Source organism: Chiloscyllium plagiosum, chromosome 1 (assembly GCF_004010195.1).
Source record: "Chiloscyllium plagiosum isolate BGI_BamShark_2017 chromosome 1, ASM401019v2, whole genome shotgun sequence".
In the NCBI taxonomy this organism is placed as follows: Eukaryota; Metazoa; Chordata; class Chondrichthyes; order Orectolobiformes; family Hemiscylliidae; genus Chiloscyllium; species Chiloscyllium plagiosum.
This window is the reverse complement of record NC_057710.1, coordinates 150,007,873-150,026,727: the sequence shown is the minus strand read 5'-3', so window position 1 is coordinate 150,026,727 and position 18,855 is coordinate 150,007,873. Positions and strand designations below refer to the sequence as shown.

The 18,855-nt window shown below is 40.2% G+C and overlaps 1 protein-coding gene across 1 annotated transcript in view; it reads left to right on the top strand.

The window, feature by feature from the left end:
* ttc29 (tetratricopeptide repeat domain 29) overlaps nt 1-18,855 on the top strand; it is a 490,243-nt gene that overhangs the window by 291,731 nt on the left and 179,657 nt on the right. The window contains exon 10 of the mRNA XM_043699397.1: nt 5,357-5,588. Coding sequence (XP_043555332.1) covers nt 5,357-5,588 — 232 coding nt within the window. The remainder of the gene's footprint in view (nt 1-5,356; nt 5,589-18,855) is intronic.

Genomic DNA, 18,855 nt, shown 5'->3' with positions numbered 1-18,855 from the left:
CAGACACTCCTACACGCACGCACACACACAGACACTCCTACACAGACGCGCGCACACACACAGAGACACTCGTACATACACATACACACTCTCACATGCACCATCTCACAGACTTATACTCCTTTATACACACATATACACTCCCTCAGACACATACACAACTCAGACACTCGTACATACACATACACACGCGCACATACACATATAAGTTTGTGCAGTGAATTTGTACTTGCAGAGTTACATTATACATTGCTCAAAAACTGCATGAATCCATCTAAGATTCTGTTAATTCATTTTTAGATTGGAATCAGTCTAAACATTATGGCACAGACAGCAGAACACAAGAGGTGCTCACATCTACAATACATTATCTGGGCTGACACTAATTGTTAAAGTTCACTTGAAAATATAACTTTTAAAAAAGGTTTTGCGATTTTGTGAAACTAAAATGGTCATTCTAACAGATGAGAGACTTAACAAACAATCAAGATATTTTCAATGTATAATTTCAGTTACATCACACTGTAAACTTTTGCTATAAATTCTAGCTTACAATCATGTACTCCACAACCACCTGATGAAGGAGCAGCGCTCCGAAAGCTAGTGCTTCCAAATAAACCTGTTGGACTATAACCTGGTGTTGTGTGATTTTTAACAGTGAAAATAATCATACCCTGAATAACCTATTCATTCCAGTTTCAATCTAGTCGGCATTTACTGAACTATATCAAATGCATCCTTCTTTAAATGAGGAGACTGAGAAACTGCATTTAGTATTCCAGGTGTGGACTCACTAATACCCTGTGCAACCTTAACATTGCATTCTTACTTTAATATCCAGCTCCTCTGGAAATAAAGGATAGCATCCCATTAGCCTTCTTGCTTACATGCTGTACTTTTGTGCTAACTCTTTTTGATTCATGTACCAGAATACCTAAATTCCTCTGCACATTAGAATTATGTATTCATTTTCCATTTAAGTAATACTTTTTTAATTGTCCCTCCTAAGTGAAGAACTTCACATTTTACCACATTTTGCTCCATCTGCCACATTTAAGCCCATATACTCAACTCGTCTAAATTCATCTGCAACTTCTTTATGTCTTCTTTACAGCATACTTTCTGACCTGTCTTGCTGTGGCCTGTAAATTGAAATACAATGCCTTTGCTTCTCTCATCTAAGTCATTGAAGTAAATTATAAAAAGTTGAGATCACAGCACAGACACCTGTAGGACTCCACTTGTCAAATACTGCAAATCAGACAAAGACCCTTAATGCATACTCTATTTCCTGCTGTAATGTTTGGTATGGCATCTTATCAAATACCTTATGGAAATCCAAGTATACTAAGTGTGCAGGCTTTATCCATAGCATCTGTTACTCCATCAACAAACTCCAATAAATTGGTTAAATGTAGTTTCCCACAGTGAAACCAACTGACTCTTCCTGGTTACCTTGAGTTTTCTGAGTGTATAGCTATACTCTCTAATGATTAATTCTAACATCTTCTCCACTAAAGATGTCAGGCTGTCCGGCCTTTTGTTTCTTGTTTTCTGCCTCCCTCCCTTCCTGAATAGAGGAGTTATTCTTGATACTTTAGTCTGGTGGAATCTTTCCTGAATCTAGGGAATTCTGGAAAATTAACGTCAACATTTCATGAGTAACTTATTTAATGACCTTAGGATGAAGTCCATTTATACCAGGAGACTTATTAACCCAATTTTCCTCTCCCCACCCCTCTCTGCCTTCCGCAATGACCATTTCCTTTGACAGTCCTTGGTTTGTGTCATTCTCCCCACCAACAACCTCCCCCGAACCCACAGGTACATTCCCCTGCAACCAGAAAAGATGCAAAACCTGCTGGTACACCACACCCCTTACCTCCATCCAGGGCCACAAACAGTCCTTCCAGGTCAGACAGAGGTTCACCTGCCTCTCTTCCAACCTAGTTTACTGCATCAGGTGCACCTGATGTGGTCTTTTCTACATCGAGGAGACCAAACGTAAACTTAGGGAATGGTTCAACGAGTATCGCAGCTGGGTTTGCAGGGGCCGACCCGACCTCCCAGTCATCATCCATATTAATTTACCTTCTCACTCCTTTTTCGACACGACCATCCTTGGTCTCTGCCATTACCGCAACAAATCAAACTGCAAACTGCAAACAACACGTCATCTTCTGCCTGGCTAGACCTCAACCCGAAGGACTCAACATTGAGCTCTCCAATTTCAAATAACCCCCCTTCCCTTCTCCCAAATCCCTGCCCAGCCCCGCCCCCTCCCACTCTCCCCAGCCACCAACCAGATTCATTCCTCCCATTGACCAATCAGGTTGTACCTTCTACCTGTCCTCCAGTATCGCCACTTCACCACCCTGTCCCACCACCCCCTTTATCTGCAGCTCCCCTTATACCCACCCCCAGTCCTGAAGAAGTGTTACACCTGAAACGTTGACTTCTCCACCTTCTGATGCTGCCTGGCTTACTGTGTTCTTCCAGCCTCCTGCTTGCCTATCTTGGATTCCAGCATGTGCAGGTTTTTTTTGTCTCGTAACACTTCCCTCATGATGTAATTTTGCAAATTTCCTTCCACCTCCTGATCAAGAGTTAAGTGAAATGCTTTTTGCATCCACTACGGTGAAGACAGAGGCAAGGTATTTGTTCATTCCATTATTTCTTTATTATCTACAACTTACCCACTTCCCGCATTCTAACTTTTTGGAGGATCAATAACTATTTTACTTACTCACTTCCTATTGAAATTCTTGCCATCCATTTTGCATTCCTCGCCAGTTTCCTCTCATAATCTAATTTTGGCCTCCTAATTAACCTTTTAGTCATTCTCTGCCATTTTTTATATGCTTATTCCTTAAGTTTGATATTTCCCTAAGTTCTTTAGTTAACCACAGATGGTGAGTCTGACCTCTGAAATCTCTCTTTGAAGTAGGAATATACTTATTCGGAGTAATCTGAAATACCCCCTTACATGCCTGGCAGTGTGTTCTATTTATTTATCCACTAATTTAATTTGTTAGTTCACTTCACTTAGCTCAGCTTGCCCATGTTCTTGCCCTCATTCAGGCAATACCACTTAACCAGCAATACCACTTCGCCCCCCTTTCCTCTTTATTTGTCCTTTCCTAAAAATCCGAATTCCCTCCAAATTCAGTTCACTGCATTCTAAATGCTTTAGTAACACTCATGTAGAAATCCTGTAGGATCTCATAATATCATAGGGCAAATTTAGAAATATATAAAAAAGGAATGATTCTACATGAATGGCATTCCCAATGAGAAGCAAAACTTTTAGGCATTGCATCAGAGAAAATCATGGTCATATGATTTACAATGTCCTATCATTGAAATGAATGACTGAAGCAAACATGTAAAAAGCTGTGACTTTTTTTGAGATGAGTGCCTTGAATTCCAGCGCCCTACCGGGCTGTCCCATTTGCAGAATGAGACAGTGAATTTATACTATGATAATGAAGTCAAGTATGTTTGTTGGGATAATCTCAATTGTTTCCAGTACTATCTAAATTTAGAGAGAATGAACAAAAAAAAATTAAAAATATTACTTTATATTGAAAAACATGGCTGAGGCTGGTCTGAGATATCAATTCCAGCTCCCGCTGTATTGCAAGAACCAAAACTGTGTTGTTCTTTGTTTTCCTTTCACTTTGACAATTGCCGGTCTGCTCAATTTCAATTAAATTTAATTTAATTTAATTTTCAGTTAAAGGTTCACCTTTACAAGTAGGATTTAATTAACAAACGTAACTAGTGAGACATTTGAGATACATCCTTTCGATAATGATATTGACACTGAGAATGCTTTTGTCAGAAGTACTTTTGCCCACAGGCTTCTTCTCTTTAAGCATTCTTTGAGGTGTCATGATTTGGAGGAGCCGGTGTTGGACTGGGGTGTACAAAGATAAAAAAAATCACACAACACCAGGTTATACTCCAGCAGATTTATTTGGAGCACTAGCTTTCGGAGTGCTGCTCCTTCATCAGATAGCTGTGGCGTATAAGATCATAAGATACAGAATTTATAGTAAAAGTTTACAGTGTGATGCAACTGAAATTATATATTGAAAAAGACCTGGAGTGTTTGTTAAGTCTCTCATCTTTTAGAATGGACACGTTGGTTTCAGTTCTTTCATATATAAATCCCAGAACTTTTTTAAAAGTTACATTCTTAGTTGAACCTCAACAATAGGGGCCATGTCGGCTCAGATAATGCATTGAAGGTGTGAGGTGCCCTGCATGAGGCTGTGTGCCCCAATGTTAAGACTGGTTCTATTTCTCAAAAAGGGATTTCCAGAATCTTACATGGATTCATGCAGTTTTTGAACAAAATACAATATAATTCTGCAAGTGTAAGTTCACCCCACAAACCTATATGTATGTGTGTGCATATGGGTGTGTGTGTGTGGAGGGGTATGAATGTCTGTGAGAGAGTGTGGTATGTGTATGAGTGTGAGTGTAAAGGGCTATGAATCAGTGAGAGGGTCCTCATGTGGGTGTGTCTGTATGAGCATATGATAGAGAGCTTGTGCATGAGTGTGTGTGTGTAGTGCAGTGGGGTCACCTGTAGTGTCACATGAACCCAAGGTCAGAGCTGAGGCCATCCCCATGGCTACTGAACTTGGCTATCAAGTTCTGCTTGGACACTTTGCATAATGAAATGTTAAAAAAATTCAGTAGAAATATTTTTACAAGTTGATAATTCCTATTTAATTGTGGTTGTAATTAAGACTTATATATTAAAACAGTGTATTTGTTTTTTACAAATCTTTTGGACAATATTTTCTGTTTAAAGGTTATGTTTAAATTTATTCATTACATAAATCAAACACATTGCTGATAGAACTAAATGCCTCATCTCATTGTGATAGTTACTTGCAAAATACGGAAGAGACTTGAGAACATTATTTTAATTCCCACATTTGGTTCAACACAAAATGTTCTACACATCCTCACACTTCACTGTTGACTTGATGTACACATTTCATACCCAAGCCCAGAATTGTAAATTACAATAATTCTACTCTTTTATGTTTTTAGTTTAAGATGGATTCCTAACACGTAAAGATTACTGTTATGATTTTGTTACTCAAGCAGTCAGACAAGGTTTTTGGGGTGTTAGTGGTAGTGAGAGAGGGTCATGTCGTTTTGTGGCAAGGTTCTTGTCATGACTTTTGTGCTATGTAGGTATCTGTAAATTTAAGAGGCAACCACTTATAGTAACTGCCCTTATTTCACAATGCAAATAGAAAACTAAATTACTTTTTTAAATATAAAAACTTTATTTGTCTTTCTGAACTTGTCTCTGTATATCATTTCCTAACAGGGTCAATATGATGAAGCTTGCAAGTATATTTGGCGAGGATATGAGATTGCCATGACTTTGGGTGATCTACATCTACTAGAGATTATGCAGGTCAATTTTGGCATCTTCAAAGCTCATGCAATGATGACCATATATTGTCACCACGTCGAAGCTGCTGGGCACAGCAATCTTGAACGTTTGGTAACATGGAAGGATAGTAGAAAAGACACATTTAATGACCGCATTACAGAAGGTAAGTTGTTGGTCACAAAACACTTTAGTGCTTCTACATTGTTAGTAGCTAAGTCACGTTACAATATGATTAATTTTTCTCTCATCATTCACTCTTTTATTTCCTTATTAAATGTGATATATTTGAGGCTACCTTCCTTCTGTTACCAAACATGGTTAGGTGTTTCTAATTGTAAAAAAGCTAATTCATTGCCCAAAATAACTGTTTGCATTGTTAACCTCTGCTAATTGATACTAGCAGTTAAAGTAAGGATGCTTGAAAATGTTCTTAATATAAGTAGGATATTGAAAGACAATGTTGGTTAGTCTTTACTAATATGAGTGTGTTGACTCCAGTTAGAAATATCTGAAATAAAGATGAAAAACAAAAATAATGACATTCACATTAGTCTTTTAGTTATCACAAAATTGCATATTTTCTATGAATGCAAATAAGTACAGTACAATATGTTTTATAAATTTAGGCATACAAATTCTACTTGAAAAAAATGTATTGTTTGAAACAGTTTATTCAATTTAAAACTCAGGCAAAATTTGCTGATCCCATGCTCTCAGAACGTAGTCATGCAAGAAGGGAGATTGATTTGGTGACAATAATGCAATTCTCCCTTGCATTAAAGCATGGTTCCTTACCGACAATGTCGAATCAGTGCATTAATCCTGAATTGTAATATTTTAAATGGGCAAATGTTATTAATATTGAAGCAACATACTCCTGTGTTATAGAATGTGGTTATAACATTCCAATGCAAATGCATTTGTTTTAAATTGTTAAGACTAGGAATTTGGCAATGATACAAATGGTTCTCTGATTTTGTAAGACCTGAATAATTCCAGCTGCACCAACGTTAATGGTCAAATTTGATTGTGGGTACTTGTCTGGAGTGTAATTATTAATAGCATTCTTCTCAAAGCTGCTGCAGAAGTGTTATTGATTCAATCTGAGATAATTGAGCTAATTATCACTATTAAATTGACAAACCATTGATACAGTATGCACTTCAAAGATGTTGTTAACACTGCATCTGCAAAGGCCTCTAAGACCATTTCCTCCAATTATGTCATTAACCCTCATTATTTCAACAATGTTCAAAAACATTCAGCGTAAACAGATAGTGAAAACATTTTTAAGTCTATTCAAATTATTTTTAAAACTGCTTTAAATTTTGATTGCATATTGATACAAGTTTGAATTTAAAATACATTAGAAGTGAGAGATGATATCTTATATTTTATTTTTATGTTTTGTATTAGTTTTATTGTATTATCTAAAGTAGTCATGAAGTGAATAATATAAAACGATGTCAAAATTTCATTAGGACTGAAAGACGCTGGAATTGTGAAATTACTTTGGTGAAATTCTTTTTCTTCGTAATACTTAGCACTATTTGAGTCTAGCATCAGATCATTTTGGTAGGGATGGAGGAGAAATTGGGTTCTGTAGACCATTTTCTCCATTCCAGTTGTTCCCCTAACCCACAAGCTTACCAAAGAGACAGATCATGACATCAGTTGACATGGAGCACTGATTTGAAATCAGTACTATATTTCTGAATGTCACCTTAGGTGGCACAGTGGTTAGCACTGCTGCCTCACAGCGCCAGAGACCCGGGTTCAATTCCTGCCTCGGATAACTGTCTGTGTGGAGTTTGCACATTCTCCCTGTGTCTGCGTGGGTTTCCTCCAGGTGCTCCGGTTTCCTCCCACAGTCGAAAAATGTGCAGGTCAGGTGAATTGGTTATGCTAAATTGCTCATAGTGTTAGGTGAAGGGGTAAATATAAGGGAATGGGTCTGGATGGGTTGCTCTTTGGAGGGTCGGTGTAGACTTGTTGGGCCGAAAGGCCTGTTTCCACACTGTAAGTATTCTAAAAAATCTTCCGGCCTACACCCTGTCTGAACCTCAGAAAGTGGAGTATATCATTAAATATCTTGAAGGACCCCAGCAATCCTACTTAAAGGAATAATGGATTACTTATGAGTTAGTTGCTGAATTATTTCTTGAACTTGTTGGTGCAATTCTATGCATTTTGTGGCACTTTGTATACTTGTCTTGAAGTTCCAGTGTTCCACAGGGAGTGCTGCTGTTAAAATATCTTTTTGGTGATTTACAGAATGGGAAAAACTGATAGAAAAGGGAGGGGCAGGAATGGAAAGACACTCAGCAAAACCCACTCAGAGATTCTTTAGAGAACTGTTCGTGTGCCTCAACTTCAGTCGAGATCAGTAAATGAGACAACTTCATTCCACTGAAGAGATTATGACTGAAATCCGCCAATTGATTTTCTCACCATTAGAGAGTCCATGCTAATACATTGCTGTCCAGACTTCTGGAAACTCCTGGCCACTAGTCTCGCATTAACTTTATAGTTATGATCTGAGGAGATTTTTCCTATGTATATCCATTTTTGTGAGAAGGTTGAATGTCCTTTTTCAGAGCAAATACCAAATTACTTCCAACTCTTTTCATTTTGCATCTCTTCATCCAATTAGTTGACAATTTTCCCAAGAGTTTTTACTTCTGGTAGTCTTCCTAGATTGTTCTGTAGTCTTTGTTTTATTACGTAAACTAGTCAACCTACAGACGCTACTTGCCCTCTAATGTCTTTATGGTCTAATGCTACAAGATGTCTCCCTCTCATGATCAGAGATTCTGTTATTAGTACGTGATTGTCTCTAGCATAAGCATTACTCCCAGATCCACAATGACAATTCACAGTGTATGTTTTTCATTCCATTGTTTCACATATTTTTGCCAGTTCATTTATCTTAACTTATAATTATATGAATGTGACACATAGAGTGGCTCAACATATTCATCAATTGCTCAGATTCTGCAGGTTTGTATTCAGTTCAAATTAACCGAGACGAATGGTTCTTCCAATAGAGTGACTACCATTTTGGTGAACCAGTGTCTTTCCATAGTTGAAAAATGTGATGCTGGAAAAACACAGCAGGCCAGGCAGCATCCGAGGAGCAAGAGAATCGACGTTTCGGCCTTCCTGAAGAAGGGCTAATGCCTGAAACGTCGATTCTCCTGTTCCTCAGATGCTCCCTGGCCTGCTGTGTTTTTCCAGCATCACATTTTTCAACTCTGGTCTCCAGCATCTGCAGTCCTCACTTTCTCCCAGTGTCTTTCCATAGCAGCCTACCAACTTACCTGAACTTTTTCACCATTTCTTATTCTTTTGTAGTATAGTAAATCCACATAATTAAAGTTTATCTTTAATGGTCATATATATTCCTGTAGAGCTCCGCAAATTTTCACTGAAATTTCTGATTTTATGAATGCCCTTCCCCTTGCTTGTAAAGCATTGAAGCAGAAAACAATGGAACTAATCATGGTCCCCTCTAGTCTGGGGATTAACACACAATTATAAAAGATATTTTGGGATTCCAGTTGATAAGGAGTATAGCCCCAGCAATTTGAAGCAAATTATTTGGATTTGCTGCCCATGCTAGGGCAGCTGTTAGTTTGCAGTTTGGCTGATTGGATACGATTGCATGGAAATTCTAATTGATTACCGTACAGTCTCTTTCACAGAACCCATTGCTGAAAGGACTTTGAGTTGGGATATTTATGACTACTATATTTTGTCTTTTTTCACTTCTCTAAACTCATCATTAACAGATCTTCTGTCTCATTGCCAGTCAGAAGTTTAGCCAGAGCTCCCAGCCCATTTCTTTATCTTTACTCCTTCAATCTTTCTTACAGTTTGTTAAAGTACAAGATAGACTCTCTGTGGAATGACTGTCATCATTTTGAAGTTTTCAAAATCTGACCGTACCTTGTAGCTGTCTAATTAATCTTCCTTGTAAATTTTATACATGAATGTCAATAGAAGATCCAAACTTTCATCAGCAACTAAATGACATCCAACTCAAAAAATACTTCACCATGTCCTCATGTCCAATGTATTTTTCCACCAGTTATAAGGTTCAGCTTCAGCGAACATCAATAAGTACTCTTACCTTTACAATTTACATTGGCTTGCAGCCATTCTTCATAAAAGTAACTAAGATTATCATCTTTTGTTGGGCTGAATCTCTTTGTCTGTCTAAACACGAGTTCCATTGAATTTTTTACCAAAAGGCCTACCAAGTTTTCTTACAAATCTTGCCCCATTGACAATCTACCCTGCCCTATGGCATCCCTGTTCTCCAATTCTAACTCCATCTTACCACATGTTGCTCTCAAAATAACTTGCATCTCACCAGAAATCCAAAAATGACCACCATACCTGGTGCCAGTAATAACTCAAAAAGCCATTGTGCATCTAGATAATCACTGTCTAGTTGGGACTGCCCTGTATGGTTCCTGGTAATTACCCCAGATATAACAGACAAAGGGAATTTGGTACCTCTCTTCGCTGGCAGGGTCATAGAGGGGTGGTGCACACATAAGGTTCCTCTTACCACCAGAGCATCCAATGGAGTCCATGACACCAAACAATGCTAGCCTGGTATGAGATTACCCTCTGAATCAGTCTAGTCTCAGCCATCTGGAGGAATACACAACAAAGTAGGGAGATGGCTAATGACCTCCTACGCTCTGCCAACATAAGTGCTGCCATCTTTTCTATGATACCTCAAACTCACTATCTCTGCCACTGTACCCACAAAGGTAACAACTGTGGCATACCTCTTCAGCTCCCATAATATCTGTCCCCACTATTCCTTGAGGAAAACAACCTTCACTTGTCATAAAAAAGATGAGTAGTATGCTGTCCAGCATTCGGCTCCTGGTCCATATGTGGAAAGCATCTGATTCTGACCACCACAAGTGGCTGACTGAATGCTTCCAAGGAGACAGTGAGATCTGCAGATGCTGGCGATCAAAGTTGAGAGTGTGTTGCTGGAAAAGCACAGCAGGTCAGGCAGCATCCGAGAGGCAGGAAAATCGAAGTTTCAGGCCGGAATCCTTCATCAGGAATGAGGCTGGGAGCCTTAGGGTAGAAAGGTAAATGGAAGGGGGGGGAATGGGGCTGGGGAGATTATAGCTGAGAGTGCAACAGGTGAATGGAGGTGGGGGTAAAGGTGATAGGTCGGAGAGGAGGGTGGAGCGGATAGATGGGAAGGAAGATTGTCAGGTGGGACAGGTCATGAGGGCGGTGCTGAGCTGGAAGGTTGGAACTGGGTAAGGTGGGGGCAGGAAAAGTGAGGAAACTGGTGAAATCCACATTAATGTCATAGGGTTGAAGGGTCCCTAGGCGGAAGACAAGGCATTCTTCCTCCAAGCGTCAGGTGGTGAGTGAGTGGCAATGGAGGAGGCCCAGGACCTGCATGTACTCAGCAGAGTGGGAGGGGGAGTTGAAATGTTCGGCCACGGGGTGGTGGGGTTGATTGGTGCAAGTGTCCCAGAGATGTTCTCTAAAGCGCTCTGCAAGAAGACGTCCAATCTCCCCAATATACAGGAGACCACATCGGGAGCAACAGATACAATAAATGACATGTGTGGAAGTGCAGGTGAAACTTTGATGGATGTGGAAGGCTCCTTTGGGGCCTTGGACGGAGATGAGGGAGGAGGTGTGGACATAGGTTTTGCAATTCCTGCGGTGGCAGGGGAAGGTGCCGGGAGGGAGGGTAGGTTGTTGGGGGACGTGGACCTGACCAGATAGTCATGGAGCAAACAGTCTTTGTGGAAAGCAGGTAGGGGTGGGGAGGGAAATACATCCCTGGCGGTGGGGTCCATTTGTAGGTGGTGGAAATGTTGACGGATGATGCGATTTATGCAGAGATTGGTGGGGTGGAAGGTGAGGACCAGGGGAGTTCTGTCCTTGTTGCGGTTGGAGGGGTGGGGTTTGAGGGCAGAGGTGCAGGATGTGGATGAGATGCATTGGAGGGTATCTTCAATCACTTGGGAGGACAAATTGCGGTCTTTAAAGAAGGAGTCCATCTGGTGTGTTCTGTGGTGGAACTGGTCCTCCTGGGAGCAGATGCAGTGGAGGCAGAGGAATTGGGAAAACAGGATGGCATTTTTACAGGAGGCAGGGTGGGAGGAGGTATAATCCAGGTAGCTGTGGGAGTCAGTGGGTTTGTAAAAAATGTCAGTGTTGAGTCAGTCCTCGTGGATGGAGATGGAGAGGTCTAGGCAGGGGAGGGAAGTGTCAGAGAAGGTCTAGGTGAATTTAAGGTTGGGGTGGAATGTGTTGGTGAAGTTGATGAACTTTTCGACCTCCTCGTGGGAGCATGAGATAGCGCCGATGCAGTCTTCAATATAGTGGAGGAAGAGGTGGGGAGTGATGCCAGTGTAACTATGAAAGATGGACAGTTCTACACAGCCAACTGTCCTACATAGCCGTGAATGCGTCCAAGCCCCTGCACTCGAGTCAGAGGTTGCCCTTTACATACTGTGCCGAGAACTCTTGAGGGAAGGCTACTCCATGAGTTGACAGAGGATTGCTGACAACCATGACAAGCTTCCTGCCTTTATGTCTATACTAAACAACAAAGAAAGACAGAAGCAACCTGAGCATAACACCTCTGGCTGAGTGGGCAAAGTGCAAAAAGGTAAGGCAAAGCAATAAAAGACAGGGATACTACAAGCATTCAGCCAGGCTCAGAATGACTGAGCACTATGACAACAAGTGAACAACGTGGAGATGTAGCTTGATCCAGTCCATGAGCTGGTGCACCTCCCTGAGCATGGTGTCCTGTATTCAAAGTATTTCAAAGGTAGTTGCCAGAGCAACTTGAGCTGTGATATAAAAGTATAAACACATCCAAGAAGTGGATCAGAGATGTGCCATGAGTGTTCTTAGGGGCTGGCACACAGCAGATGCCAATGTTGATGGATGTCAATGCATGTGTGAAATGTCAGACCATGAAGCATGCCTGAGATGTTGATGCCCATGTCCAATATGAGATCTTGCTGAGCGAGCGGCAAGTTGAAGCTGCCAAGTATACATTTTGACTTCCATGTGAAGAAGTATCGACATCTAGCCTATTCAGCACATTTAGCAAGATAGGAAGCTAAATATTAATATGGCAAATTATGGAATTACAAGGCATCAACAAGCCATAATTCCCCATTAATTAATTAGCAACACATAGATGTCGAGAAAGAAACTTGCTTGATCAGTTGGAAAATGTGTAAAAAATGCAACAGGTTGCTCTTATTGTCAAGATGGGCCTTGCCAAACTTCTCACATGAAGCTATTGTAAATGTCACCATAGTCCATGAGATCTCTAGAAGATTCTGCCCAACATCTTAGTTTCCAAGCTACACTTCCGGGCAACAGTATGATGTTACCATATGAAATCACTTCATAGTGAGATAGGAAACTAGACACCAATCTTCTACACCAGATTTATTTACAGAATGTAGTATTACAAGTGCTTCCCTTCCCTAACCAAAACCCAGTATACCAGAAGTCTTTCTTTATACTATTCAGAGCAAACAATAAATATAAATTAACTATTGATCAACCCTTTTAAAGCAGTACTGTAAATAAAACAGAAAATATGTAAGAAAACTTATCAAATGTGAATGTAATTCTTGGGACTGGTTAATGTGTCTGGCCACAAACGACCTCATTGTATCAGTCGTCAATATGTTCTCCATCTCCAAGAGTAACTGCAGAATAAAGGCAGAGTCCGCTAAGTCTCTCTTTATATGAGCTTCAGGTACTTAATCAATCAATGTGCTTCATGTGTGTACCTGAACTTTAATAACACAGTTATACCATTAACACCTCCCCATTCAGCATCAACCCAATGCATTTTACCTTTCCTCTGTCACTAACCAAATTATTCTCATTCACAAATCTAAAAGCAGTTAGACTTGTGCATCCGTATAAAATTCAGCATCATCCCTGTGTATTACATTAGTGCAGGTCGTTTTGCTAAAAGAGGTACTTTGTCAGTGGCTGGAACATGTCTGGTGTAAGGTCGTTGATGTTCAGTGTGGAGACTGGAGATAGCCTTGGAATACAATCTCAAGTAGCTCTGGACCTCCTCTACAATGCTTGACTTCAGACTGCATCATCTTGTTCTGGGTTGCAAAGTCTTAGCTGGTTGGTTGACAGGCACATGCGTGTAGAGTGGAAAGGCTGATAGCAGAGTAACTACCTTCCTCTATGAGGGGAGCAGGTTGTCTTACTGCAGCAACCATACCTCCCAAGGAATCTGAGGCACTGACCATTCAGCATTGCAACATGATGGTTTTCATAGATATACCAATGGAATTTAACAATATTGCTTATTAGGAAGAATGAGTTCTAAGCTCTACACAAAATTCTGTGCCAAGTTCATACTCAACTCCTCTACGCAGCTTGGCATTGAGTCCAAGCTTCCTGACAGGTTTTCAAGAGCACAAAACATTTAGATGTGTATATCTTTCACTATTTTTCTGTAGCCTAGACCATCAAAGTATTGTACAGCTGACACTTGCACTATATTTTTGCCTCAGTCCAAGCTCCTGGCATCGGTGTCCAGTGCTTTCTTACATGCAAATCTCTTCTAAATCCTAGCATCTAAAGGAAGTACTGTGCCAGTATCTTAGCCAGTGATTACAACAGGGAAGTCACGTGATGATGGCTTTTTATCTTCACTGTCTTTTTACCCTTCCTCTACTGACTGAACAGGCTGCAGTTCATTGGTATTTGAAATGAAAAAAGGATAGGGTCCTGTTCATCTCACTCTAATTCTTACCTCTGGAAGAAATAAGCAATTGTGTTACGAGCATCATGTAATGTTTGGGTAATGTGACTGTTAGGTAAAGTATCTGTCACTGTATGCAAGCTGTGAGACTAAATCTATGATTGTGAAGTTGAACTTATGAAGGGTATGGTTGAGTCCTGACTGATAGAGATTATTGATTGTTAAATAATGAGAGCATAGTGAATTGAGCAGTGGACAAGACTGTTAATGCAGTTGATAGCAAGTGGCATTTGAAGATGAGCTCATTGAACATGATGACTTTTTTGAGATTGTAAAACTTCTTCATGGACTACATCATAGAGTATTAGTGATAAAGGAGATCATTCAGTTAATTTCGTCCACTGCATCATTCTATAAGGCAAGCCAATTAGTCCCATTCCCTAACTATATCCCCATAGCTCTGTAAATTCATTCCTCTCAGATACACATTTGATTTCCTTTTGAAATTATCATGCATCCCACTTCGAAAATCCTTGTACACAGTGAGTTCTCGGCCATTTCCACTTGCTGCAACATATGTTATTTCTCATGCCCTCTGCATCATTTGCCCAAAACCAGAAATATGTGTCCTCTAGTCTTTTTACCATTAGTTAATAAAAGCAGCTAATGTTTATCTAGCTTATTGAAACCTGTGATATTCTTGTACATTGATAAAATCACCCCTAAACTTCCTCTTGATCCAAGGAAAACAAGTCCAACTTCCCCAATATAACTTATGCTTAAAATCCTCTGCTAAATCTCCTTCACATTCTTTCAAGGAACCTCACTTCTTCCTGAAGTGTGGTAACCAGAACTTGATACAATATTCTAGCAGTGGCTGTATAATCTCCCTGCTTTGGTATTCAATATCTCTATTTATGAAGCCAAAATCCCATAAGCTTTACTAATCACTTTCTCAGTGTGCCCCTGCATTGTCTTTATTTTTAAATGACTAACTGCTGGAGACTTGAGTATAGAGTTTTACGATCATTTCATTTGTGCATTGCAAAGAGAAATCTGCCTCAATTATTAGACCAAAGTAAACCTCTGGAGCATATTGAAAAGTTGATTATCTTTATACTATTAGCATCATCTTATCCATATTCCAATCTTCCTTCATACACAAATAAAACAAATGTTCTTTTTAGTCATCTTCTTAATCCATCCAGATGGTAAACAATCAATCTCACTAGGTTTTGCTGTTTCTTCTTTTATCAGTGTCTGTTCTACAGTATCTCCTCCATGTCTTTTTAGAATTTTTTTGTTAACATTGTTTCCTGTTTACAGAGGTACCTACAGAGATCCTGTGACACTGGACTCTAAATGGCTTTGAGTGTGTAAATATCTTTTATCGCTAAAATCCAAGTTTCCTCCTAACATGCTGCTAAGTTTAAAACTCAAACAAATGAAGCCTCAAGTCCCTCTGTCCTTGTACATGCTTTAGAATTGTGGCACTTAGTCTCTATTGTCTTTGTCAAAATGTTTCACATCAGACTTCTGTGTATTAAATTCCATTGTCTTCCCATTCTACTAACCTAGCTGAATCCAGTTGAAGTCGCCGAGTAAGTTCTTCATTATCTGCGTTCAAATTGGATATCATTGAAAAATCTTGTAAGTTTACCCTCTCTTTCAATATCCATGAATGTATTTATCAAATAAGAGCAGTGATCATAACATAGAAAACACCACTGTTCTGCTATTTTTTAAATTAAAGATGATAATAAACCTCCAATTCTATGAGCCTCAATTTTGTTAAGCCACTTTTCAAATGACATTTTCGCAAATGTTTTCTTAAAATCCATACACTTGGCAGTGTCTCACAGTCAAAGATGACTGTATCCATTGCATTCATCAACCTCATGTCAAAAATTTAAATGAGATTAATTAATTACATTTGTCTTTACAAATTCATGTTGCCTCTCCTTAATTGATCCAAGCCTCTCCAAGTGTCTTGATATTTTTCCCCTAATTAATGTTTCTAAAATTTTACCAGTGACTTTACAGTTCTCCAGCACCTTCCCCCTATCTAAGGAGGACTGATAGATTATAGAAAGGCTTTCTGCTACCTCCACTCCCACTTCCTTCTCCATCAGTTAATCACCCCAGGAGCCCCATTGGTTCCCTTGCTTTTCACTTTATTGAAAGGTACCCACTTTGTACCTCAAACATTTCCTCCTTAAATAGCACTCATTGTTCCATTACAATGCTTCCTGTAAAATGTTGGTTCCATGTAACCGATGCCAGATTTCTTCTCATCCCATTGAAATGAAGCTTCTGCCAAATTAGACGTTATTTTAACATTGTTTCTCTTTGCCTGTCTTAACCCAAATCCTACGATATAATGATCATTCTTGCTCATGTTTCCGAAATACCTTCTTCCTTGTTACACTGAGAACATACTGGTTAAGGAAGATTTCTGAACACATTTCTGAATTCATATTTCACTTCCTTCCAACCATCATAATTAGCCATAATCTTCAATCTGTTCTTCTCTTTCTCCTTGCCCTTTAATTAACTTTATGCCAAATTAGGGTAGCATGGTGGCTCAGTGGTAGGTACTGCTATCTCACAGCACCAGGTACCTGCCAATTTTCTTTCCTGATCAGGTGTGCAGATTCGGGAGAAATCCCCAGCACTGATCCTAGAAAACAATTTTGCACACTTTTTTATGATCTAGAGGTGATGGCTGGATTAGGACTTGGGCCAAGTGATACAGGAAGAGCCTGAGAGATTGCCTGATTTCCAAGATGCGCTAGGTAGGACAACATTGCGACAACATTGTGTTTAAACTTTAAAAATAAAGATTAAAACCTGAAATATTGGACCTCCTCTCACCTCCTCATTCTCCATGCCACATCAGTGTGGAAACCCTATGCCCCTTATTCTTCAAATCCTCTTCATCCAACTTATTCCCCTGTACCCATCCTCCAGGGTCCCACATCTGGCTATGCCAGCCTACATCAATCTACCCACCAGACCCCCAGATGAACCTAATCAACCCATAGCCTTTTATAAACTCCACCTCAACTCCGTTCCAACTCTTTGCTCTTCGCTCTCCATGATAACTCACGTATTATCAAGCATAAACATAAATCATTCAGCCTCTGGACAAAAATTAATATTATCATTCTGTTGATGATGTATGGGGAAAAACTCAATTTTGAACACACAGAGAATCTGAAAGTGGGCCAATAGCCTTTATCCTCACTCTCTCTATCTCTAAGACCCCTCTCATCAAAGTTTGTGATTTGGAAATCACAAGAGGACCATCTCCACAAATGGTGAGTTCTTACAAAAGAAGTCAGAATCTATGCTATTGACCTCAGACAAAGACAGTTAACTGTCTGTAACTGATCCAGGTAATAATGGAAGTCTGCTACGTAATGTGGAATCAAGAGGAACAAAGTATATACTTGGTTGGGTCATGCTGACAACTTTGACTTTCCCAGTACAATAATACAGCAGCCTTATTTTTTCGTGGCTTCTGCATCCAAGTGTGTAACTGTCAATGAGTTGTTCAGCAATGACTGTGGCAGGGCAGTGCAACACAAAAGGATCTGATGCATAAGGCTGTCCAGGGAATAGGGATCCCACAGGTCTGTTTACATAACATGGGTCTTTGTGCCATGTTCTTTTCCTTTTAAAGCCTTATCATCAGTGGATTCTGCAGCATCCTCCCTCACAGGTCAAGTCACTTCCCCCACCCACTCAGTGTGTGTTTGCAGATACTTTATTTTCTAGCATGATGGAAGGCAGTAGTGATTATTCCTCAATCTGTAGCTTGCAGTCTCCATCTCAAAGTGTAGGAGAGCCTCAAACATTTAAATTTCCTTTATGGGAGCCCTTCCCTTAAAGGTCACAAGGTTTGCACTTTTCTAGGTTCCTACCCAACTAGTTTACATGTAGCTCTATCTGCCTTTCTCACCTAGTCTTTGCCATATGATGTGACTGTGCCATGTGGCCATTCACTGCCCACCCCCCACCTTGAAAGAAGCCTGATCATGGACAATACCCCTCCCACATGAATCCTTTTCTATCTATTCTTTACTGTATCTCCTCTTTTGCAGATACTGTTGCTCCCCTTCACAAGTTTCATCCCCCAAAGCCTGCAGCCCCCTATCTTGCAAATAAACTTACCTATTCATTTTCCAGTGCAAGAGTTATCTTTGTCCACCGCCAAACCCTATCACTTCTATGAATGGGACCATGGGACTCTTGTCTGTGGCCCAGTCCCATGAGCAATTTAACCAGATAGCCCTGAATAAGAAGTGCTTAGACCCCTGACACACTGCAGGAGCCATATTCCTGGACTGACTGCTGTGAAGCCACAGGACTGACCACGACCCATTCCCTGGACTGCAGAGGCATGGAGCCCATAAGCAAGAACACTCCGCTGAGACCTAAGAATGTAGCCAATCAGGAGTGCGTCAGCCATAGAAGAATACAGCGCAGTACAGGCCCTTTGGCCCTCGATGTTGCGCCGATCCAAGCCCACCTAACCTATACTAACCCACTATCCTCCATATACCTATCCAATGCCCGCTTAAATGCCCATAAAGAGGGAGAGTCCACCACTGCTACTGGCAGGGCATTCCATGAACTTACGACTCACTGAGTGAAGAACCTACCC